General features: G+C 39.9%; 2 protein-coding genes across 3 annotated transcripts in view; one reads left to right on the forward strand and one right to left on the reverse strand.

The window, feature by feature from the left end:
• Positions 1 to 13,838: 13,838 nt before the first annotated feature.
• Positions 13,839 to 20,117, forward strand: LOC102227763 (twist-related protein 2-like). The gene is made up of 2 exons (XM_005797968.2): positions 13,839 to 14,980; positions 19,147 to 20,117. Exon 1 carries the CDS (start codon positions 14,100 to 14,102, stop codon positions 14,670 to 14,672), a length of 573 nt encoding a protein of 190 aa, XP_005798025.1. The 5' UTR covers positions 13,839 to 14,099; the 3' UTR covers positions 14,673 to 14,980; positions 19,147 to 20,117.
• Positions 20,044 to 25,303, reverse strand: part of LOC102216565 (histone deacetylase 7-like) — a 50,300-nt gene continuing 45,040 nt past the window's right edge. For both annotated transcript variants that reach the window (XM_014468390.2, XM_023324742.1), the window contains exons 25-26: positions 24,758 to 24,905; positions 20,044 to 24,090 (exon numbers count right to left, since the gene is read on the reverse strand). In XM_014468390.2, the coding sequence (XP_014323876.1) occupies positions 24,069 to 24,090; positions 24,758 to 24,905 (170 nt within the window). In that variant the 3' untranslated portion in view covers positions 20,044 to 24,068. The remainder of the gene's footprint in view (positions 24,091 to 24,757; positions 24,906 to 25,303) is intronic.

The following is a 25,303-nucleotide window of genomic DNA, read 5'->3' on the forward strand; positions in this document are numbered from 1 at the left end:
GGTCCCAACATTAAGAGGAAGAAAATGTAAATTCTACTGACAGAAATTGAAGTTAACACCTAAAAAATACATATGACAGAATAAGAAAATAATAATAGAGAAAAGAAAAGCATTTGAGTTAAAAACTCTTAAAAAGCTTTTAAGAGTTTTGACAAATTGAACGTTGCTTCAGATGTTCAACCTGTGGAGGCCTGAAGACAGAGCATGACTCTTCAAGTTGAGGATAAAAACTAATCCAACACTTCCTTTGTTTCGCAGTATGTTGTGTCCATGCAGCACATCTCCTCTAGTGGTGGCGGCTGAGTCAGCATGACTTTGCTTAAAATCTCCCTAAAAAAACGTTGGAGCTAAGTCCGTGCAAAAATGCATATAAAAGTGTGAATTTATAAAAATTGATGTATTTCTCAGAAAGGCATCAGCAGATTCGTTTTCTTGTGAGATGTTACAGTGATTAGATGTATAGGTGATAATGAGAAGTTACATGAATTACTAATACAACAATCCAAAAGGTGGAATTTAGACAATTTGGTATTTAATAATATAAAACATTTAAAGAGCCAAATTCTGTCATTATGTGAGAATCAAAGATGTTATTTGGGCTTATTTTTTTTAATGTGGAAATATCACCGTGTCATCTGCATAAATTGGGATACTGACATCTGGTAAATACTTAAATATTTGAAGATAATTGAAGAAATAATGGAAGACTGTAGTTTTTAATTACAGCAATTAAAACATGGTTTAATCAAATCATCTGCATGCAATTTTTTTGGATACATAAGGTCTATGTTGTTGTATATTTAACGTGACTAAAAAGATCTGAAAACAGTATACACAAAAACAAAATTACTGACATTTCTCAACATGTTTGCGAACAACATGGAACAAAAATGATCCATACTTAAATGTAAGTATGTGGTTAATATTGCTGTCTTTACTTTCACCTTATTTAGGGACATGTCTCCAAAAACAAGGTTTTTTTTGTCCCTGGCCACATTTGCAAACTGTAATCCGTCTTTTTATGTTGTTTTGGAATAATGACTTCTTCCTCTCTCAGAGGCATTTCAGACCATGTTGGTACAGGACTGGTTTCTCTGTGGATAATTACAGTGTCTCAGCAGCTTCCATGCTGTTTATACTGCCATAAAGTTGTTAGAGCAGATAAACATGGCACTTTCAAGCACCTGGAAATTGTGACCAAGGATGAACCAGACTGGCTAAAGTCCACGTTTTGTTTTTTGGGTTTTTTGCCTCATAAATTAGTTGCCGCTTCTTTTTTCTTCTTCTTCTTCTTCTTCTTCTTCTTCTTCTTCCTGACATTGCAATGTGTCCTAATCAGAAACTTAAAAAGCCATGACATCATCTTCTGTGCTTTCCCAAATTGTTTAAAGGGTAAATTGTTAGACTGTAGGTAATCATCTGAGTTTGAAGAACGTAATACGAATAACAAAAAGATAAGTAATTGCAATTGTAAGTGGACGCACACTGATCGATTGATTGATAGGAAGGTGTGTTTCTAATGATCAGATTTGAAAGCAAACGAGCAACTGCATCAGCAGTTTAATCAGCAACTTAAATAACTGACTGGACATGCAATGACATGAGATGGTAGTCATTGTTTTGCACTTAAGAAGGATCATTGCTGGCCTTTAGAGAGTGAGATTTACATCATAAGAGGAATGAAACAAACCTCCCCCTCCCTTTATACAGAGAGAAAACACCCCACTGCATTGCAACAGTAAATGCAGCCCAATAACCTGCACTTTGAAGTCAAGCAATTATTCCATCCATCCGCGTTTTTATTCCACCCCCTTTAAAGGAAAGGTGGGGCGAGGGGGCTGGGGGAGCGGACGTGCAGTTTTTTCTTTGGGTGCCTGATTTGGTTAATACGTGGACTTTGAAGTTGATGTGAAAAATATGTGAGTGACTTATTAAAGCTCTATCAGTGTTTTTGGTGGATTTGAACCCGTTAGGTGATTTGTTAATCGCACGTTGGCGAACAAAAAATGTCCCGCTTGGATGCATTTTTGCAGCTGGAAAAGACAAAGTTAAATGATCACTAAATGTGATGGGAGCTCGGTGATTATTTCACTTTCTCTGTGGCTTTCCTGCCTTCCTCCTTCAGGACATTTTCTTGTGGCGCTCATACCTTAATGGCATTATACTGGTTTATTTGCAAGCCCCAAGAGCCTCGTTGCACCGAGGTAATTGGGATGTTGTGGTTAAATCCCCATGGTAACGTTTTTTAATCCGGCTGTTATAAACTTCGACATTAAGAGTCTGAAAAACAATCTGCCTCACTTTCCACTGAGGAGGCCGGGGGCTTTTGGAACCAAATGCATCTTATTAAGTTTTATACACCAACCTTTAAAACGTATGTGTGTGTGTTGCATGGAGGAGAAAGGGAGGGGCTAGGGAGTGTGGAGGGGGTCTTGTTTTATTCAATTATAAGTCTCCTTTCTACACAAATCAAGGAAGGAAGCCGCCTTGACTGGCAGTCTGGCTGAGTGCGGTGAGACTGGAAACAATAGTTTACACATTGGAAGAAGCCAAAAATATCCCAAACATCCTGCACAATTAGACACTGGAGTGACAGCAACACAAAAATCATAATCTCCAGCAAATCATCTGTTTTCATGAAAGAGACACATATGTTGCATTTCAATGAACCTGTTTTGAGGAAATTACGCAGATATGTTTTTGGAGCAACTCTTTCTGTTTTGCATGTGTGTCGATACGCGATTTAATAGCAGTTCATAAAAAAAACAAAAAGCAAAACTCATTCATAATTTTGTGGAAACTAGCTCTGCCTGGTGGGAATCATGAGTTGTTGTGCAAATAAACTACACTGACAGTTTACAGTTATGGTAGAAAACACCTTTAAACCTGGGCTATAAAAGATTTGAAGGACTTTATTGTACAGTATTAGTTAAGCAATGCTGCCCTCCCTGTTTCCTACTTCTGATGCAAAGGCTTTAAATACATGCAGGTGATGCACTCCAATTTCTTTTATTACAAAAAAGTATTTCCTTATTCTGTTTTCTGCTTATTTTTGGCATAATGTTTTCTTATATTGACAATTTTCAAAAGATTTAACTTGAAACTTTACATGTCGCATTACATCTTTAGTCTGAAGTTAGATCTTTTTTTTCAATTCTCATGGGAATTGTTCTCATGCCAAAAAATAACTAATTTAAAAAACAATGAACATGAAGCTTTGCACCTCATGCTCACTGATAAGTACGGTGGATGATTTGTAATGCTGTGGGCTTGTTTCTCTCCAGATGGCTCTGCAAGCCTCGTCACAGTACATTAACTCTCAGAAATGCCAGATAATTTTAAATAGGGATGAGGTGGCCTTTTGCTAGCTGAGAATGGATCCATCAGTCGGGTCATTCAAAGGGTTCATGTGGCCTGATCAGCTCAGAAACAGTTCACCAGGTGCAAAATCACCTGCGCTCTCAGACTTAAATCCTACAAGAAGCCTGCAGGGTGAGCGAGAAGAAAACAGAGGATGAGGGAGGATCTAGAACTCTAAACGATTCAGACAGATTGTGCAAAAAGAGGTGAGATGTTACAGGCAAGAAAATAAGATTATGCCAAAAGGAGGTTTAAGACGTGTTGATAGAAAGAGTGCTAATAATTGTTGCACCTGTCATTTTGTTAGCCAAACAAAAAATAGAAGTTTTCCAATTCTGGGATTTTGTTTTCGCTACATTAACTATCCTCAAATTAAATGCTGATTTGTTTTCCTGTGTGAAATTAAGCTACTGCAATAAGAAAAGAACAACAACAAAAAAAAAAAAAACAAGATTTAAGGGTTCTTTACACATCTTCATGCAAAGGTGTACATATATTGCATGACATGCAACAGTTGGTATTGCAGGTGTCTCATGTATAGTAAAGACGAAGTCGGCTGTCTGGGTTTTGATTCCCAGCCTCTGCCATTTACTGTATGTCTGTCCTCCTTCCTATCTACTAAGCTTTCACACAAGTCCAACTGTGACAAAAAAAATCATTGAAAAGAAAACCTAGAAATAAAATAATAATAAAAAACCAAACAACAACCCAACAATAGAGGTTTTCATAACTGCACTAGAAGTTGTTTTGAGCAACTTCAACAGTCGAACTGTGATTCATTCATCCCCCATCTTTTCCATTGCAATATTTCAAGAGCATTACTGATGATACCAACCTAAATCATTTGATCTAAAAAAAGAATGACGAGGAGGAGGAAAAAAAGAGCAAACATCTTGAATTGGTCGAGAACCAGATGGCCTTTCTGACTTTAAGAAGCTGCTTTGGCATTTTAAAGAAGGCAGCCTCGGAACGCTTACAGAGGAACTTCCGCAAAGCGTGGAACAAGGCCCACAGATATTTGAGCAACATCCAGAGCAATTTACTGTTTTATTTACAAACTAAAACATATGTCCTCAGAGCTTCAGAACCCCCTCTCAGTCCACATCCACCCTGTTTCCACACTAATTTACTGTCACTGACTCTTTTTTCCCTCTAATTTATTTGTCTTTTCCCCACTTGATTTTCCATCTCCCTGTCTATCACTCAGCAGTCAATCACAACCTTTCTACACCCCACCGGTGTGCTGACTACACCTTAGATCCCTGTGCTTTAATGTACTTTTAGATCTTATGGGTTTTTTTTTATGCTGGTGTTATTTTGTCTGATGCTCTCTGTGCCTGTGGGACCATCTGAAACATCTTACAGAGAGAGACACATATTTGCCGTTTTAGAGCACAAAAGGAGATGCCGTGGCGGAGGGTGTTTGAAGTGGCTTCACAGGGGGAACCAGAACCAGAGCGATGGATTTGAGAAGCCATGCAGAAATGTTAACGCAATGTAACTCTGCTAGGGCCATCTAATCTAATGGAGGCGGATACTGATTCAATGTGAAGGCAGGCGCCTTTGAAGCCGGGTTCTGTTGACGTTTCTCATGCAACAGCTCTGTTGGAGGGAAGCGGCGTTCCTTTCCAACCACCTCAGGCAGTGGCTCTCTGTAAACGTCTGACACAACTGGATGCGTGATAGCATCCAATGCTGGAGATCCCAGGTTGACGGTCCTTTTCCAGGAACATTAGGTGAGCAATTAAGAGTTAGAAGCAGTTGACTCGCAGACAGGGTCCTCATCCGAGTAAATTAACCTCAACGTGATTTGTGCTGTTTGGTTTTCCACTTAAGGGCCAAACAGGTGTTTAATTAGCCGGTAACATCCAGGTACTAAGTGTTTGAACGGCCTCAGGGTTTCATCTGTGCTTCCCATGTGGTGCAGGGCCATCATCATCATCCCTCTCTGTCTTGTATCAGCATCCAGTAGGTTATTTGCTCACCTGTAGCTTGGCAAGCACTGCACAAGATTGCACAAGCCGATCGCCACCTTGATCGAATGACTCTCTGAGTGACCTTTACCCTCTGCAGAGAATTGCTAAAGTATTCATACCTCTTTTTTTATACTTTGTCACATTACAACCACAAACCTTAATGCTCCCCATCACAATTTTATGTGATAGACCAAGTAAAATATAGCTTACAATGTTTTTTTTTTTCTGATTCACATTTAACTGTATAGTATGTAACTAGTATAAACAATATATATCTTTACATATAAAACTGTCACCATGTCATAACAGTATATCACGGCACAGACAATTTGAAAAAATCAATCTCATTTCCCTCCTTCTGTAGAAATGCACCGCTCCCTGTCAAAAACAACCAATCAGAGCCAAGAGGAAGGTCTATCATGCTCAGTGTGTTAATCACCTAGAAGCAACTTACCATTACAAAAAAAAAAACCTGATGACAACCGTTGTTGTCATCCGTGGCTATGCTAACTAGCCTTGGTATTCATGGCAGGCTCTGCTGTGGGGAACTAGCTGTAGCGTAGCAGAAAGCAAGTGGAGGGTGTGAGCAGCTCACGCTCGGTCAGACTGGATGAACAGTGTGTGTATTCAGCTCCATCATCCTACTCATCAAATCTGACCTGTTACTGTGTCCCTGAAAATAAGAGTATATTCGCATCACCATACAGCCACCACTGTTAGGAAACATGACTGAGTCGGTGTGTTTCTGCCCGGCTGCTTGGAGTGACACTTTAACTGAGATGAGATGAACTTTTTTTTTTCTTTATGTTTTTCCCGGTTGGTTAGACAGCAGATCTGATGGAAATGCAATGTGTTCTGCATTTGCTGGGTCACCCCTGTGTCACATTATCACTTTCAGAATGAGTTCATGAGTCCTGCTGTTTGCACACATGGACACGATATGATGTAACGCCGAAGCAACATTTCAGATACGCGTTCTCACAGAAAAGTAAATGAACGTTGTTTTCGGAGGAACTGTCTCTTTCATGGGCCTATTGTTGCTTACACGCAAATGACTCCCATAACGAAAGATTTCATTTGCTGCTCAGATGATTTTGTCACTCCGAGCATTCGCGATCCCAGCTCGTGTTGTCTTTCTTGGGTTTTTTTTTCTGTCATATCTTATAACAGCTGAGCCTCTCTTATCCCTGCATGTCCAAAATAATAAGAACTGTACGCGTCATCGTCCAGCCTGACCTGCCGTGCACTGTGCCATATCCCCAGCTCCACTGGGAGCTCCGCTGGGACTACTTGTAATGTGCCTCAGACGGACCCCTGTACTTGAACGGCGTAATCAGTGCCAGAGCAGGATATTAGCTAAATTGCACATGAAAGAAGGGATATTTAAAGGAAGCTCGGGCGCTAAATATTATGATAAATTATGTTCTCATATGAGAGGATACGTAAGAGTTGAACGAGAATAACAGAGGCTCGCACGCAGCAGGAGAGGGGTGTATTTTTTGAAAGCACGACTGTACCTTTTATTTTGAATAAGATAGAAAGATCACAAGAGTCACTGTACAACAAAATAGTTGTATTTCTGTGTTTAGTTCTGTCTTTTAATGGATGGACTTTGTGTATTTTCTTTACCATAGAGAGTACATTAGACTTTCTATGGTCTTGCTATGGTCTTGAAACCATAGCGTCTCTAGACTCTCTATGGTCTAGAGCAGTGGTTCTCAAATGGGGGTACGCGTACCCCTGGGGGTACGTGGAGGTACTGCAGGGGGTACGTGAAGCTTTTCAAAATATCTTTAAAAAATCAGTAGGCTCCTCATAATAAGTCTTGGGAAAAATTATTTTGTAAAAAGTTCAATAAAATATAAATGTGTGTTCATGCACTGAATTTTATATTCAGTATTTACAGGGTATTTACAGCACTGTACCTCTGTTTTATTCCAAAAATGTTTTGCCCGTGTCAGGGGGTACTTGACTAAAAATATATTTTTAAGGGGGTACATCACTGAAAAAAGTTTGAGAACCACTGGTCTAGAGAGTCTAGACCATAGAGAGGGCTTAGATGTTTGCCTATCTAAGACAAACATCTAACCTCTTTCTTAGATAGAACTATGTTTGAAATAAACTTTGTTTACTTTCTTGGTTTTCCTTACCATAAAAAAAGTACTTGTGGCTCACTTCATGAGGTATTTCTTCCATTAAAATTCTGCACTCTCTCTGTTTTTCTTTCAATAGAAAGTATCACTGACTCCCTGAGTCTGTTTCTACATCTCAACCCCGGCCTGAACTATTAACTATTAATGACTTCTGAAAACTTGATATTTTTTCCTCCTAATCGAAAGTACCACTGCCCTCTTCCTTCCGCGTTTATGTGTGTGTTTTCTGTTCCTGACAGAGCTATTGGTGCCATTAACTTTGAGCACTCTATTTGTTTTTCTTTCCAGGAAAAGTATTTCTGGCTCAGTGTTTCTGTAGTTGTATATTTGTCCTGGATGCAGTCATTGATAAAACTAGTGCTGGCATTAACTTTGTGTTCCTGCTTTGTTTTTTTCTGTTCATAGAAAGTACTCCAGGATTTATGGGTTTGTGTGTGTAGGCTGGGTTCTATCATTGACTAAGTTATTGCTGTAAGTAGCTGTATTGTTTTTATTTTAATGGAAGAAATAAAGTGTCAACCACCACTCAAAGTTTTTTGCTCCACATTTGTCTGTAGCACGCTCATGAATTTTGAATAAGAAGTAACTTAGTGGTGGCAGAGTGAAGTAACATGAAAATCCAGTTCACCACCTTAAAGCTTGTGTTCGCTGTTGTTCTTCTTCGACGCCGACAGGATTGTTATTTCCCCTCAACTTTTTCTTACCATCCAATTTCACACGTTGAGCTCAACGTTTTAGTTCAGCTAATAAGAGGAAGACCAATGCTACTCAAATTATGCAAATAAAATAACTTCAACTCAAACAGCTGTTTCTTTCAAAAAGACTAAAACAGTTAATCCTGAACCTAATACAAAACATGTTCATAACATTTTTGGACAAGATTATTGTCGGATAGTGAGATTTGCTCTGTTCTGCCTATTTTGAGCTTCTTTCAGAATGAGCTGCTTTATGGCCTCTTGTCACTTTAAATCCGAATAAGCCGATGCTGGCCACGCCCCCTGTCTCAAACTGTACACACGTAGGTGAAAATGGCGGCAAACAATTATGGAACCATACATGTTTGAAAAACGAAGTGGAGCCTCTTGCACAACCAGAAACATTGCAGGAATAGTTTCTGGATGGTAAGTCAACAACAAAACACCTATATTTATTTATCAGCAGTCATTGTACAGCGCATAAAGCGGTAAACCAGCTGACCAAACGTCCTGGGGCTCAGCTTGGGTTGCTAGGTGATTGCTAGGTAACGGTACAGTGTGTGACTTAACATTTGGACGTTTGTAAACGGCTTATTTTATGGACACCAAAGAAAAAAACGAACATTATATTATTATAAAAAATGGCTTAGTGTTTTTTTTCTTCTAAAGCTTGGGTTGTTTGTCGAACCAGCTGAGACAGAAAGTATTGAGTGGCCAATAGACACCGCTTTGCATTTTCTTTGCTCGGTTTTAAAACTTTTTCCCCCTCTAATTGATGTCCAGGTGTAAATCGTTCCTCCCACTTGTTGTGAATATGGTTTTATTTCAGGTTCACCGACATATGCTGGTTTCCAGAAAATTTTGTGAAGTAACGTTTTCTTAATTTTTCTTAGAATAAGTTAAAGTATCTTATTCGTATAAGTAGAAGAGGTCTTGTTATAAATACAACAATGTGTGGGTTCATTTTGGTTAGATATTTTTTTCTTGTTTTGGAAAATCTTGACCAGGTAAATTTTCTTGTTCTTGTTGGTAGATAATCTTTCTTATTTTAAGAAGTATATACCCTGTTTTTGTACTTTTTTTCTTGTTTTTGAAAGGGAACTTTTTTCAGTGTTTTTATTTTTTTCCTAAGAATCAAATCATGTCTAAATGTAACTCAATTATCATCCACACCTTTTGCCCAAGCCCATCTCCTCCTCCTCTCCGACTCCCATCACCTCCACCCATAGGCACTCCCCTCTCCCCACCCCACTCTTCCTTTAAAACCTCTCCAAGTGGATACCCCACAGGAAGGGTTTCTCCACAAGGGGAAATGGGTCCCAGATGTTTGTCTTTTGTGTCCCCATAAGCTCCTCCTTGGATGGCGGGCTTGAAGGGTGATTATAGGAGAAAAGGGTGTGTGGGGGGGCATAGTGTGCTGTGTACAAACATTAATACCCACAGCCCAGGAGGGTGAAGAAACTCGCAGGGCGGAGGAAAAGGTGAGGAGAAACGCAATGACTGGTTCCCTTTGCTGGGCCGGCACAGATATCCAAACACACCAGTTATGATTGGTCACACTGCTGCGCTCCTACCAGCTGAAGACGTCATCGCAGGGCTTCGAGCTTTTGTTCTTTGATGGAAATTGAGTTGACTGCATTACAAATTTTAAGAAACTTTTTTCTTCTTCTTCTTTCTCCCTGCCTTTGGACTTCAAAGTTTAAAGCACGACGTCTCTTCAGTGTTTTATTCCTGTCAGGTCAGAACCATCTGGTGTTGAGACACAAATAGACAATACATCTGCCTGTTTTGATATCCAAGCTATTCCTGCTGCGCATAAAAGCCGGCGTACTGTACAGTGATGTATGTTTTCTCCAGAAAGGGTTAATTACGGACCCTCGTGGAAACAGAGCAGAGATGAGAGCGGGGCCTAAGTGTTTAGTGAAACATTATGTCAAGACTCTGACAAGGAAATGAAATGTGCAACATCAATCAGCCTATGAGGATCGAGATCAAACAAGCCTCCACACTCCTGCATCTGGTTCTGTTTGGACAGCCGCACCATTCCCCCCCATCCCCCTTCCCTTTTCTTCTCTTTTTCCTTTCCCCCTTCCTTATTCTTCTCTCCCTCCATTCCTGCTCTTCTATTCTTCTTTGAGCCGCAACATTCCTGTTGTTAGCTCATTTTTTCCATCACGGTGGCACAGAGCCACACTTTTGCTCAAGGTAAGCAGCAGCTCCAGAGACTGAAATCAGCAACAGTGTCTCCCTGTGTTAATGCCGTTCAATACTGCAGTCGATTTGACTTGTTCCATGAATTTAAGCCTCACTGTCTCTGTGCACGGTCTTGCTTTGATGATTTGATGATTTTTTTTTTATTTTTGCTCTCGCTCTCTCTTCAGAGACAATTAAACCCAACAGGCACTGACTTCAGTTTCACAATATGGATGATATGTGAACCAGTGCAATCACAGGGCTCATCAAAAACGTCCTGCCCTGTGTGGAAATCACACACAGGTTTTTGGCTGCAAACTCTCAGGCAGCATCTACAGGATGACATGGAAGAAAAAAAAAAGTCACAACAGAAGTACCACTTGCTTGTGAATAATACCAGTTTCTTACACAACAGCTTGTTCAAAACTAAATTTAAACCAGCGTCGTTCCTGTGGAGACAGATAGATTTTACATAAAAGCCACCACAGATCGTGCTCTCGACCAAAAGTCCAGAATTTCAACAGCAGGAAACTCCCCACACCATGTTCTCCAGCTATCGGGGGATGAGTCACTTCGCTCATGACGCATGTTGGGCATAAATGGTTGCTGCTGGGGAAACTGACAAGGATGCAAAGGCAGATTCATGGACCATTTAGTAATTAAGTCAAATGCACAGTTTGAACAAACAGAACCTGACGTCATTTTCCCAGCAAGGTCTCCCTGCTGGGTCACGACTGGCAACGTGAGGAAAACGTCTTCTAAGTGGCTGCAGACGCTTCAGCGGGTGTGGAAGTGAAACATGTGCTGGCTCCAGCCCCGAGGCGTGGATGGCCCAATTAGATGCTCTCTTACCTCTACTGGCTGAAGTTCTGGAGGGGGTCACCGAGGTCAGGGGTTATTTAAGGTCCGACCTTCATTGACTTCCTAACGCGAAACTGATGAGTTGGACAGCCTATATCAAGAGCATTCGTAGAGACGCTAAATGGTTTTAGCAGAGTTTTTCTCACTTGTACGTCTTAAAGCTGTTGCTGTCTAACATCATGGTTCTCAACCTGCAGCACAAGCCTCTGATGATAATTATTTGCAAAGGTAAGAGCAAAGAAATAATCTAAGATGTAGAGAAAATATACCAAAAACATAACTTTGAGAATGTTGATGTTTGCATTTGCAGAGACTTCTCAAAATGAAGGTGCAATAAAAAAAAAAAAAGAAGAAAACTGGCAATTCCCTGAAGTGGATTACAACAAGCCAGGAGCAAGTGCTGGTGACTATTTATGCTACATTTTATGTATCCAAATCCAAATTTTGACCTGGGAATTACATGGAGCTCAACCTTAGAGAGATAGTTTGTGTATTATAGAGTGAGGTTCTGTGAGGTAGAAAAATGTCAAGTCATCACTGGTTTGCTGAAAATTAAATAAATATTCATGTTGTTGTAAAGCTGACAGCTAGATGGATGTATCCAAACCAACACAAACAATTTTTTTTTTATATCTGTGGATTACAAAGTTACATTTTTAACAATCTAGACTCTGAAGAAGTCAACGACCACTAGTTAGTAACCCTAAAGATGAGAGATTAGCAGCAAGCAAGCAGTGATCCATGCTAATTCACCTCCACGTATTAAAGGTTTTGAATATTTTCAGATTTTTCCATAAATCATATGCATTTGAGAAAAAAAACGCAGTTTAGGAAGCAGAATATAACACTACTTGACAAGCTATTGGCTGGCATATGAAAAGAAGCCAATCCAGAAGTGCCTTTCATTTCCCTTGGCACAGATTGGCTGAAGCCTTACGCAGTGGTGCCCAAAGTCGGTCCTCAGGGGCCGGCATCCTGCATGTTTTAGTTCTCTCCCTGGTTTAACGCACCTGCATCAAATGATGGCTCATTAGGAGGGCTACAATGAACATTGACATGCTGAGGGAGAGAACTAAAACATGCAGGATGCCAGCCCTCGAGGCCCGACTTTGGGCACCTCTGTTAGAGAGGAAATAAGGAAGACTGTGGATGTTAGCTTCTGCGTTAATGCTAAGCCAGTTTCCATTGTGTGCTTTAAGGTATATTACGATATTTGATGTTTAAACTATTAAAATAGACAGTTAAAAGCAATTTTTAAGGGTGTCTCAAGTATTTGCAGATTTCAACCATTTAACAATTTAACCTTATGTTGTTTTTTTTTTTACCAGAAACACTATTTGGCAATGGTGCCAAAAAAAGTAATGGGTCATTAATGTCTACTAATATATGCTTGCATGGCATGAGTATGAACAGTTTCAGCTTGATTTTGTTTTTTTAAGTGCTCAACTCTGCCAAACGGCGTCCATCCGATTAGCTGCTAGCCTTCAGCAGTACCTCGCTTTTCTTAATGACCATTTTAACCATGAGACAAAATACATAATAGTGAAATTAAACAGCTCTCTGTTGCGAGACCACTCTGCCTGCAAGTGTGTTTGTGTCAAAAATTTCAAGAGATGCAAAATGTCCAAAGTTTTTTCTTTACTTGGCTCTCAGCAGATTTCAAATGCAATGTTGCTACATTTTGTGGCTTACTTCCTTGAGATTCCAACTTCAGCTGACGTTTCTGTTTATTTGTCAAACATGGAACTTAGAAATTCAGCTTCTGAGCAGAAACGTAACAAAGAGCACGGAATCTGCTGCATTGCACTTTTGAAACACCTGTCATTAATACCCGTTTATAAAAGTTTGAGAGACATTAGTCTAACAAAGTTATGAGAGCATTGGCAGATCTTTATGTGACTGTCATTTATAAACATAAATTTCTCATATATTTCATCACACACATTTTCCCCTCTGCTGAGATGTGTTTCAGTCCAGATTTTATGAAACTCTGGAGAAACGTGACGCATCCCGAAGTCATTCAGTGCTGGCTCAGATGATTGCAAGATATGGCAATAAAATAAAATAAAAAAAATTATGTGTCTTTCTCCCTCATACCATAAATCTTCTTCATCCACATAGCTATTATACCGCCTGATCTGTGGTGCATCAGGTTGTTTTCGCAGTCTGTGGTCACACAAGCATGACCAAAAATAATGACAAATTTTGCTAAATTGTTAGAGAAAAAAATGCAAAGACATCAACAATGTGTAATTTGTGAATGTTTCTGATCCGCCTGACAATTGAACTGTATAATTATCACCATTAAGGACTAAACCATGCATGTGTCAGAAATATAAGGCCTGTCTGGCCATGAGGATGCTGGCGAACTGAAGGTCCAGCCCCAAATCTGGAACCTATAAACCTCAGACATCCCTGCAACATTAGGCACTGTTCTCCTCATTGGCTGAGAGCGCCACTTACCCCCTTTTCTCCATCACCCGCCCAACTAATGTATACTTCCTGCTTTCCTGGCTGTTCCAGGCCAGACCACACCCTCCAAAAGTCTGCAAAGCCAATGAGGAGCGACCGCAGGCCCGAGGGTTAGCGTTTGGCTATAAAAAAGGCGGAGGTGGACCTGCCTGTCAGAGGACTTGTTGTTGCTCTGTCTGGTCGGCAAAAGGAGGGAATGTAAAAGTGTGACATTTAACAAGGTAAAGCAGGACGCAGGACAGCCGGGGGGGGGGACCCAGTCTGATGGAACTTCAGCAACTGTGATTTTGTTGGACGAAGGAGAACAGCGTGACCTGTTGAGAGTATCAGAAGACCGTGAAAACGAGCCATACCTAAACCGCTCGGCGAAGCGGAGGTTGGACACTGCAATGAGAGAAGAGGTGTCCTGCACCAACTCCCCTGAAGGAGGGCTGGGGGCCAGTGAAGAGGAGCTGGAGAGGGCATCGAAGAAGACCCTCCAACAGGCAAACCGAAAGCGCTCCCCCTACCCAAAGAAGGACAGCCTCAGTCAGACGGAGGAGAGCAGCACCGGCAGCACCAACAGCCTCCTGCCGTCCGGGCCGAAGAGGCTCAAGAAGAGCCCCTCAACCATCGTGTCGTTGGCGCCCACGTCTCTGGGGCCGAGGCCAGAGCCGCCCTTTGAGGAGCTCCACTCTCAGAGGGTAATCGCCAACGTGCGAGAGCGCCAACGCACCCAATCCCTGAACGATGCCTTTGCCTCCCTACGCAAGATCATCCCGACGCTACCCTCAGACAAGCTGAGCAAGATCCAGATCCTGAAGCTGGCCTCACGCTACATCGACTTCCTGTACCAGGTGCTGCAGAGCGACGAGATGGACGCCAAGCTGGCCAGCTGCAACTACCTGGCCCACGAGAGACTCAGCTACGCCTTCTCCGTTTGGAGGATGGAGGGGGCCTGGGCCATGTCCACCAGCCACTAGGACCCCTCTAAACTCATCTCATACACCCTCTCGTGTCCACACCTCCACCTCCCTCCCTTCCCAACCCCTCTGTCTGTGTTTGACCTCTGACCCTCCTTTTTCTGCATGGTCTGATCTTAACCTTTTTACCTAAAACCTTTGCATACATTTTTTTTTCTGTGCTGCATAATGTTTCATTTATCAGCTAAATATATGTTGCTGCAACCACCATCCCTCCCTCCACCTCACCTCTGCTGCTCCCTCTTCTCTTCCTCGTCTGTCCCTGAGTTTAGTCCAGAGCAGCGAGTCACAACACTGCGGCTTCTCAGGTAAGAGCAGTACTCACAGACAAGACAAGCAGTTACAGACACGGTTAGGATTTTAAAACGTATGCATACGCAATTGTGCAAGCAGAGTTTACCGAGTACAATCTTCCTTACACTCGCCAAAAAGTCTAATAATTGTTGCAGCTTTTTTTTTGGAGCCTTTCAGCCTGCTAAATAATTAATAACCAGATGAAATACAATTAAGCAAAAATAAATGAATACAACGTTGACACGAAAATGTCTTTCAGTTAAGAGAAGACTGATTTAGCGTACGTCCATGCACACTAAATGTGCTACGAAAGACACTGCATTTGAAAAACAAAGAAAATGTGATTGGTCTGCCTGACTTAAGTTTTCAAAGGTTTTCATTTCAGTGCATGTCCAACCCAAAAAACATACTTCTAAAAGAAAAAAACAAACAAACTAATAGCATTACAGAATAGTTATTTCTCTGAACATGCAACACAATGACATTTTAAGTTCAAACTAAATCTGAGCAATTAAAAATGTTTTGCAAAGTTTTGTCTCCAAAATATTTTCCAAGTGAAATTAATCTATAAAATACTTCATTAGGACTTTATTTAGATTTGTAATGGTCTTGTTGAGATAATATTGCAACTCTATATAAAAAAAGAGAAATTTCAAAAATTTGCAAATGGAAAAAATGAAGCTGTTGTCACCAATATGTTCTCAATTAAAATTGATCAGGTTAATGAAAAAATGTTTGATAGATTAAATTAAACATTTTGAAAATTTGGTCAAATTTTAAAAATTTTAAAAGAAACATTTCACACCAACTAGAATATGTATGTATCAGGAAAAATCCAAATGAAAACGTAAATCAAAAAATCCCATTAGATATTTTCATGCCACGTGCAGTGACTTGCAATTTAATATATAAAAAATAAGTATATCAGTATGTTTCCATTGCTGCAGAATAATTCCTCTTACAAACTAAAAAAAATTGATTTCTAACTGAATATAATAAAGACAAATCTCTTTTATCAAAGTGTTTTTTCCCTTTACTAAGTTTATCTCCTCTCCACTACAAACAATAATATGTAGTGCAGTAGCAAAGACAGCAGAAAAGCCTTTTTGTTTTCTGTGTTTACGATCTCAAAATAAAAAAATAAAATAAATAAACGATTATCTGCATCATAATCTAACCTCTGGGGCTCCGGTGTTTGACAGAACTCTGATGAATTTAAGACAAATGTTTTCCTTCCAAAATCTCCAGGGTCTGTTTTCCTTTTTTTTTTTTCTTTTTTTCTCAACCACTACTAACAGACACCAGATTCCTGTACAGGTACAGCATGAAAGAAGAAAGGGAGAGTGAAAAAAGAAAAGAAAAAGCACAGGCACATCAGTCCCTCTCCCCCTGCAGCCTTGCCCTCTTTCCTGAGGATCTTGTATCGTGCAATCAGGCCTCGCCGGGGCCCAGACAAGCAGGAACCTTTAGATTGGAACCAGTTGTGAGGTATTAGGGAAGGTGTGCGCACCAGGGTGAGGGTCAGGCTGTGCATGCTGGCGAGTGTGTGTGTGTGAGTGTGTGGCTGTGCTTGGAGGTTTAATTGGCGTTGCAGGAATGATTGCGTGCATACAGGTAGAAAGAATACACGCGTGTTTTTGTATTTTTTTGTATCCTTCCTATCTTCCATGTTTCTTTTGTTTTGGAGGAGTTGCAGAAAGGAGAAGCAGTAAAAAAAAAAAAAAAAAAAAAAATACATGGCAGCATTTCTATGGAATCAGCTCAGAAATCTGTGTTCCTGCTGCCAAGTGACACCACAAGGTGACTCTCTTTCAAGCAGGTGCACACGCCGAAACATCAAACGCAACACGCACAAAACGTATTTCATAGCAAGAAGCAGCGAATCGCAACTTCTTCATGCGACGTCTACCGTTAACGCTGTCCAGACGCACACGTGCAGCTGGCGGCCATGTGCTCGCTGCAGGTGTTCCACTCTGAGCTGCTTTATTAATCTCTCTGCGGACTCCGCAGCAGGCAGACAGACACACACACGCCGGGACTCATTCAACTGAGAGAGCACGGCTGAAAGCAAGTGTCCTTGAACGCACCTTGACGGTTACTGCCATCTCTGCATGTCATCGTCACCGCCTCTGCGGAAACTGCTGCAGGTGACCAAGCTTTTACCTGCAGCTCTAGAAAGAAAAGGGTTTAAAAGGAGGGAATTGGGGGGAAAAAAATTAATTGGCCTTAAAAATAGTTAACACTTTTTATGGTTAGGAAAAACTATGAGATTGCTGCAATTTTATTGTTTTTCTGAAATCAGCACCTGTACATTTTTGACAGCGTGGGGTAGGTGATTTGATTACAATATTTGTCGTATTTATTTCAGATTTAATAGCAAAAATACATTTTAAAAAAGTAGTCAAACTATAATGGGAACAAATTAGTCACCACCTACAGACAGAGCTAAATACTGCTCTAAAAATGAAAATTATTCTTGACATTTAAATGATGTATGTAAATGTCCATTACATTAAGTAGAGCAACTGTGAAGCTAAACACCAATTAATAACTGTTTTCACTTATGTTGCTCCCTTACTGATGCTTTCATGGAGCTAACAGTGGAAAAAAATATTCAAACAGGAAAAGTAGGTATTGAACCCTTCCTGTCAGAGTTTATCATCATAAGAAATTATGATAACGTTTCTCCCGATGACGATATTTGATTGTGACGGCTGCTCCTTTTCAGTGTCAACACAAGCACATATCAGGCTGCTTAACAAGGCGCTGATAAGGTGAAGCCAGAAGTCATGTGATGTAGAGCAGGTCAAGATGACAACCACAACACGCTTTTCTCATTTTGATTGACATTTTTTGCTCGAGATGATCAAATTTTCACTTGGAATTTGGGAGAAATAATGCCAGTAGTTTTTAAAGTAACAATAAATTGGTACATTTTGCTCAAATTCATGCCTATAAATAGTAAAATCTGAGAAACTGAAAAAACAATTTTCTACAGGTGTACATATGTGCACTTAAAGATTAACATCATAATTTAATTTATGTAAATTTTAGAGGTGGTTTTGAGGTGTTGATTTTTTTTTTTACAGCTAAAAACTACAGATTATTGGTTTAAATACACAGCCTTCAGTGTGAGTCGCTTTAAATTAAACATGCATTCAGTACAAGGCTCCAAACCAGCAAATTATAAAGTTGCTTTTATCCACATCGTGTTTTTGTTTGATTTGATCTGCATATAACACAAACAACGTCCTCCATATTTTACGCAGCAACAGAAGCGTGCACACTTCCAGCCGCAGTTTGCCGTGTTTTAATGAGCACCATTTTAGGACATGTGGATGTTTGGCTCTGCGTGAGACTTCAATTCTGGGAGGATTGTTCTGTCGGAGTAGAAGAAAACAAAACTCTCTCTATTGTTTATACAATAATCACAAAGCTTCTAACTGCTCCTTCCTCTGCTGAGACTCCTGGCTCCGCTGCGCCCATGTGGGTGTGTGTGTGTGTGTGTTTTATACGTTTTGGAGTGATCTGCAGTTGGATGCACTTCTGTGCATATCAGATCTCTGGCCTCCGCTCCCGGCCGATCTGGGACCAGATGTAAGGGCCTCTGCGGCTCATCTGCAGTTTCTTTTAAAAACCCACGTCCAGAAACTTGTGGCTTCTGATAGTCATCTTTATTTTTAGGGATTCAAACTAAGAGCTGGATGCAGGTGGGAGGGTTTTGTGTTGTCGGCGTGTGTGTGTGTGTGTGTGTGTGTGGGTTGGTGTATTTGTATGTGTGGTGGCCAGAAAGCAGCAAGGACAGAGGACACGTTGGCAACAAAACGCCACATGACTGAGGCCCCGAATGAATGAGGCTCTGTTAAACACACCTCAGAATGTAGAACTAAAAGGCACTAATAATATAAAATAATAATGGAAAAAAAAAAACTGTGTTGTGTTACAAAAAAAGGTCACATATTTTCACTAAATCTAATTTGTGCTCTGTATTCTTGTGTTGCTTCAAGTCTTTCTAGAGACATTAAATACCACATTTTAACTGGAGAGCGAGCTGCAGATGAAATGTTTTGTAGTCTCCACAAATCTAGTCTGTTTGTGCACATATTTCACGGCCCTAGTAATTATCTTTTAACTCTTTAGCGTGCAATACTAACTGTCTGTCTGTCTCTCTACTCTGCAGAAATCTCCACAACCTGGAATTCCCTAAACTACAAGGAAGATTCACTCGAAACTTTCAAAAGATTTCTCCTGTTTCTTCCCATCCTTATGTGGTTCCTTCCTCTTTTTTTTTTTTTTTTAATTTTTTTTCCTGGACTTCTGCTCGACTCAAGACAGCAGAACTCAGCGGCGGTTGCTTCAGCAAGTGCCTCTGAGACTCTTTGTGGAGACGTGACAGTGAACTGCAGGACATTTGAAATAATTAGAATAAAAGACAGAAAATAATGAGAAGGAAAAAAACAAAAAACAGCTGGCCTGAGGTGACAATGAAACAAAATGGCTGCTGGATGGAGCGCCTTCGATAACAACGCAATGATAACCGTCATCCCATTTCCCCCCCTGACTCTTCTCTCTTCGGATGACTCACAGCCTGACAGACATTAGGATGACTAATGATAATGGCACAGTGATGGTTAGAGGGCGGTCACAGCCAATTTATGTTTACAGCTAAAATGCTAATAAGCTAATCGCTCTGGCTCTAAAAGGTGGGAATCTGGTGCAGATCTTTTTGGGTTTGCTGCAGTGACTGGATGGCTCTCCTGGTAAATTTTTTTTTTTTTAAACATATCTTGTTTTGGTGTGCGTACACGCTGTTTTACTTAAACCCTGCTTACCGCTTTATTCTGTTTTAAACCACTGATCACAGTTCAGCTAATTGTTTGTTTTATTAGCAGGCTGTCTGTCTTTAGAGAGTGTCGCAGCTTTGAAATATCTCTGCGAAGCTTAATTAAAAAATAATGCACCAGCAAACCTCTCAGAAAGTGTGCCAAAGTGTTGATGGTGTGATTACACGCAGAGTAGAGCAGATACATTTGTAACTGTGGGCCCAATTGCTTTTGATCATGTTCCTTTTGTACTGTTTTTTTTTTTTTTTTTCCCCATTTGCTTTTCATCATTTGTCTTGTGAACAATAAAGTTTTACTCAGCGCTGTATCAATGTACTGCATTTGTGTTACCGTTTACTTTGCGCTGGTAAAAAAATAATAAATAAAATCAAATATTGGCGCATCTTAGAAATTAGAATATTATCAAATTTTCAACTTGTAGGTCATATAGACTCATTATAGGAATAATTTAAAATATTTTGAGAAACAGAAATGTCAACCTAGAACTTGGTTGTGGCTCTTTTTGCATAAACCTTGACCATCAATGCAACATTGGATGGTCAAGATCACTGTGGGACGGCTAAGGCGTTAAAAATGCTCACACTGCTTTATTAATAGCATTCAACTCATCTGCATTGCTGAGTGCCTCCTTCAAGTCAGCAGCCATGATTGTGACTCTGAACATAGCATTTCTGTTAAATACAATTTTGTTATTCACCTTATAGAATATCCAAATTTTCAAAGAAATTTAATTTTGGTTTTCCATTAATTGTAATGACTGAAAAAAAGTCTGAAACACATCACTCTGTTATACATATACATATCGCTGTTATGTCTATGGATAGAACATAACAGCGACTTAAGAGGAATTAAAACAATCATTCAAATGTGTATAAGTTATGTTTATTAAAAATAGAAAAGTCAAAAAGCAGAAAAAGGGGCGAGGGGAAGTAAGGCACTATTTACACTGTACAAAAAAAAAATTAAAATCATACAGTCAGTTATCAGTAAACTGGACTTGGGCCCCCAGTTTTGTTTAAGCTCCACATGGTTAAGGTTACCTTCACAGGTTGGTCAGTATCATATAATAATTTGGTCTTAAGGCTTTATGTCTGAGCTCAAATACAAAATACAAACTTTCTATTCGTTAAGACAAAAGGATAAGACATGTCATGGTTTTTTCCACTGAAAGCTTTTTCGTGGAGCAGAAAGATGCCGAACGCGGGCCGCTCCGTCCCGGTCATGTGGTTTACACGTTTTTATTACATCAACAAGCACTGGACAGGTGCTGAGCTGCATGTTCAATGTCACACACAGGAAAGAGCGAAAGAGGGGAAGAAAAAAACAAACACACTGGTTTTTAGCACCATCTTAACTGCATTGGACACGCAGAGAGCACTTCAAAGATGCCAAATCTGAAAGCATAAATACACGTAATGTCAAATGGATTTGTTTATGTATCTGTGCTTTTGATGCTTTTTGACTGTTTGGAAAGAGAAAAGAAACATTCAAAGAGGCTTTGAAGTTCTTTTTTTTTTTTTTTTGGACATGCCAATCTATGGACAGCACATTTTTCTCATAAACTGTGGTTGTGGTTAACCTGTGTCCAATCGCACTGTACGCACATCGACTATATAATCAACTACGTCGGGTTTTGTTGCTCCATTGTAGCTGTGAAAAGCCTTCGTTTGGTCAACGCCGATAAGTGACAGCAAACAGAAAATTACAGATATAAAACACGCATCATATTGTCCGTATTAAAAATATAAGAGTCAGAAAAAATCACAGCAGGAATGATTCTCCACAGGAAAAGAAACACTGGTCCACTTTACAAAGTTTACAACATCAAAGCTGAGATCTCTGAGGGAGGTGTAAGTGCACTTTGTCTATGTGTGGAACTGTCTTAAAGGCCTTGGGCGTAACAATCATTCAAAATACCAAAATGTGGCTTTTTCTTTTGCACAGAGTTGAAACCATATATTTACATACAGTGTGTAAAAAGACAAACTTTTTCTCTCATTTAGGCATTTAATCTGACTAAATATTGCCAGTTTGAGGTCACCTAGAATTACTAAAATTATTCTAATAGCAACATGTAAGAAAGAATAATGAAAAGGTTGATTTTTATTACTGTCAAATTCAGAAGTTTACATGCACTTCCTTGGTATTTGGTAGCATTAACTGTATACATGTAACACGGGCCAGGCATTGTGGGTGTCCTTACACAAGCGTCTCACAACAGCTGGCTGGGCATTTGTCCCAGTCACGTTTGTAAACTGCCTTGCTCACTTGGAAGTATAAAGTTTTTTATTTGCGCTTTGTGTTGGCTAGTACAAAACATTCATTTTGTTGTCACCAAGCCATCATGAAACTAAATTTTCCGTTCAGAAGATCCGTTGGAGGCCCAGCTTTACCTTTCTCTCTGATGTCTTGAGCTCTTGCTTCAGTATTTCAACATGATCATCTCTCTGCATGATCCCGTCTGTCCTATGAAGCGCACCGGTCCCTCCAGCAGCAAAACGGACCCCAGACATGATGCTGCCGACTCGGTACGTCACAGTAGGAGGAGATTGTGTTCTCAGGCCTTTAGGCTTCCCCCTATTTTTTTGTTTACTCTAAATGGTCAGCATGGCCAAACACTTGATCTCTAGTTTCATCAGACCACATAATTAAGATATTGAGTATGTTTGCTTTGGGAGAAATTGCTTCTTCCTCACTGGGGAACCTTAGGGTTTGATACACACTTTTCACACCAGTCTGATGACTGGATAGTCCATGTTGTTCAAACTCGCACATATATTACAGATTAAACAGATAAACTTCTTCATTGCACCTAACAATGAACCAGACCAGGAATGCCCTCAGTTCTCTATCTGACACAAAGAAGCAGCGTGTTTGAAGAGTTGCCTTCAACTACATCCACAGGCCTGCCTCCATTTCACTCAAATACTGTGACTTAACCAATCAGAAGCTTATGAGGTCATCACCTCGGCATTCCCAAATTATGTAAAAGCATTTCAATCTTAGCGTATGTAAACTTCTGAATTTAAAAAAAAAGAAGAAGAATAAATACAAGACTCGGTCAAAGTGGATCTCAGTCATTAGTCAGGTAAAGAACAAACATAGATAACTTTGGGAACATTAACTAACCTGAAACAGGAAAAGTTAAATGTCAGATAGAGAGAAAGTATGTCTGCGTCTCTTTTTATACAGGGCGTCTTTGGTTTCGTCTGTATACAATCTTTAGAGAGTGATCACAATGAACTGGAGCTTTGTTCAAATTCATATCTGTCTTTCATAATATCGACACCCCAGCTGCTTAAGGTATTAGCTCTAAACTGTGACTAATCGCACCAATACGATGGTATTTCTACGTATTTAAGATGTACTTTGTAAAAGAATGATGTGTCTTCTTTTATCTGTCAGAGGGTGATAACAATAACTGCAGCTATTTAAACTCCTGCTGCATGTGCTCGGCTGACAGGCCAAAGAAGAAAGAAAGAAAAAAGAGATTTAAGAAAATATGTGGACACAGAAAACAATATGAAACATATGTATCTCAGATTCCACTGTAGCTTCACTCTGGATCTCTTTAAGAAAATATCATGCTGACATCCACAAAAATGTGTGCCATATGTCGAAAAAAAATGAATATTCAAATGAAGTAAGAACTTGAACAAACGAAAATGTTTGATTGTCGTCACGCTTCACGTGCTTCCTGTGCAGTCGCAGAACGATCACAGTGCAAGACGATCAGAATAAACGGATCTTTTCCTTCATTCGATGTTTGTCAAGTGCAGAAAAAAAAAATCACCTTTCACCTGCCGTCCTCCTCCCCGCCAACACAACATTTGCTAAAAAAAAAACAAAAACAAACAAAAAAAAACTCTCAGTGGTTCATGCAGGTTTCAGCACAATCAGTAACAAATTCTCATATCTGCTCATGCTACATCCTGTTGCACCAGGTCTTCATTATTCAGTCTTTGGACATATTTTAAGTTTTCTTTTTTTTTTTTTTTACTTCAGTGATCAATGTTGTTTTCAGGAAAAGGCAGGAAAAATCTTCTGGGGACATGAATGTGGCACGAGATGAAGACTGTTCCTTAGGGGGTGTCTGAGTCAGTGGCCGTGCTGCAGCCAGTAGTAATGCAGGTTTGTATGTTCCAGTGATGATCCAAATGCATATATATATATAAGTGTGTGTGTGCATGTTTCCACTGAGTCTGAGTTGAAAGCTTTAATTGGGTCGCTCTTTCCTCAGATGGGTCTTATTTTTTCTTCACATTCTTTCAAGTGGTTTCCTTTAAAAAAGAAAGAGAAAGATGTTAGACATAAAATGCAATACTATTATGTTTAGGTTGTAGATAATTAGAGATGAACTGATTGGAATTTTGCCAATTCTGATAAAAAACACAACACATAGGAAGATAGGCTAAAAAGTATATATTGCTTTCTTTCTTTATTTTATTGTGCAGTGGACAATCATAAATAATTTATAATTCTAGAAAAAAACAACATCACACTTTGTGTCAGAGCAGACACTGAAGCAGAATTTTACTCTTTTTAAACAAAGAGAACTTGTTTACAGAGTTGACATTTTAAGCTGTCATTAGCATCTTAAACCAGTGATTAGTGTGGTTAGCGTTACTAAAAGGTTGGCCTTTGTGCGTATCCCATCGAGAATTGGAGCTGTGACATTTACAAAACAAACAAGCTTCATTACCGACAGACATTGAAAGCTCAAAAGAATAAAACAGTGTGTTCAGTCTTCCTGTTACCTGCAGAACGTCTTGTTCTCTCTCGGCGTCTCACTGTCCAATAAACCAGACTTATCTCGATATGTTAGAAAGTGCAGCTTGTTTCTAAGTTCTTCCTCACAGATTGCTTATTGGATCCAATTTTGAGTTTTGAGTGGGGATAAAACTCAAACTTGGCTAAGCTGATAATAATCACAATGTGTTTTTTTACCTTTCTGAAGTGAGGGACCCCATTGACAGGGAGGCGATGGCATTGACCGCCTCACTGTCCGAGTCTCGCCTGAATCTGTGTCTCTGTGCCTGCAGGTAGGACAGATCCACAGTCGTGGCTGAATCTCTCACACTTTGCCAGAACTCACCTGAGAGAAAAAGGAAAAGATGGACAAGAGGAAGGATACAAGAAAGGAAAAAAAAAGATTAATGGCTTAAGTCTTGGTTTTATTCCTGTTTTCATCTTGAACTTCTCCTTGAGGGGACACGCCTGAGCTATCCGAAAGTACAGCTTGCTGTTTGATCCGCTAGATGTACATGTTTGATGTGAATATAAGCAAAGACTGTGGTATAAACAGCCTCTGGTCCAAATATCCGTTTTGATAATTTCAGAAATGTAAACTCAGACTCAGTCTGCTCTCTCAGGGCTCACAGTCCTTTGTCACACAACGGGGGAAAATAGAAAATAGAAAGAAATCAGTGACTGTAAATTTGCTTCTCTATAAGTGTGTGTGTTCTGGCTGAGCATACAACTTACATATACTTC

This window comes from Xiphophorus maculatus, chromosome 20, assembly GCF_002775205.1.
Source record: "Xiphophorus maculatus strain JP 163 A chromosome 20, X_maculatus-5.0-male, whole genome shotgun sequence".
Taxonomy (NCBI): Eukaryota; Metazoa; Chordata; class Actinopteri; order Cyprinodontiformes; family Poeciliidae; genus Xiphophorus; species Xiphophorus maculatus.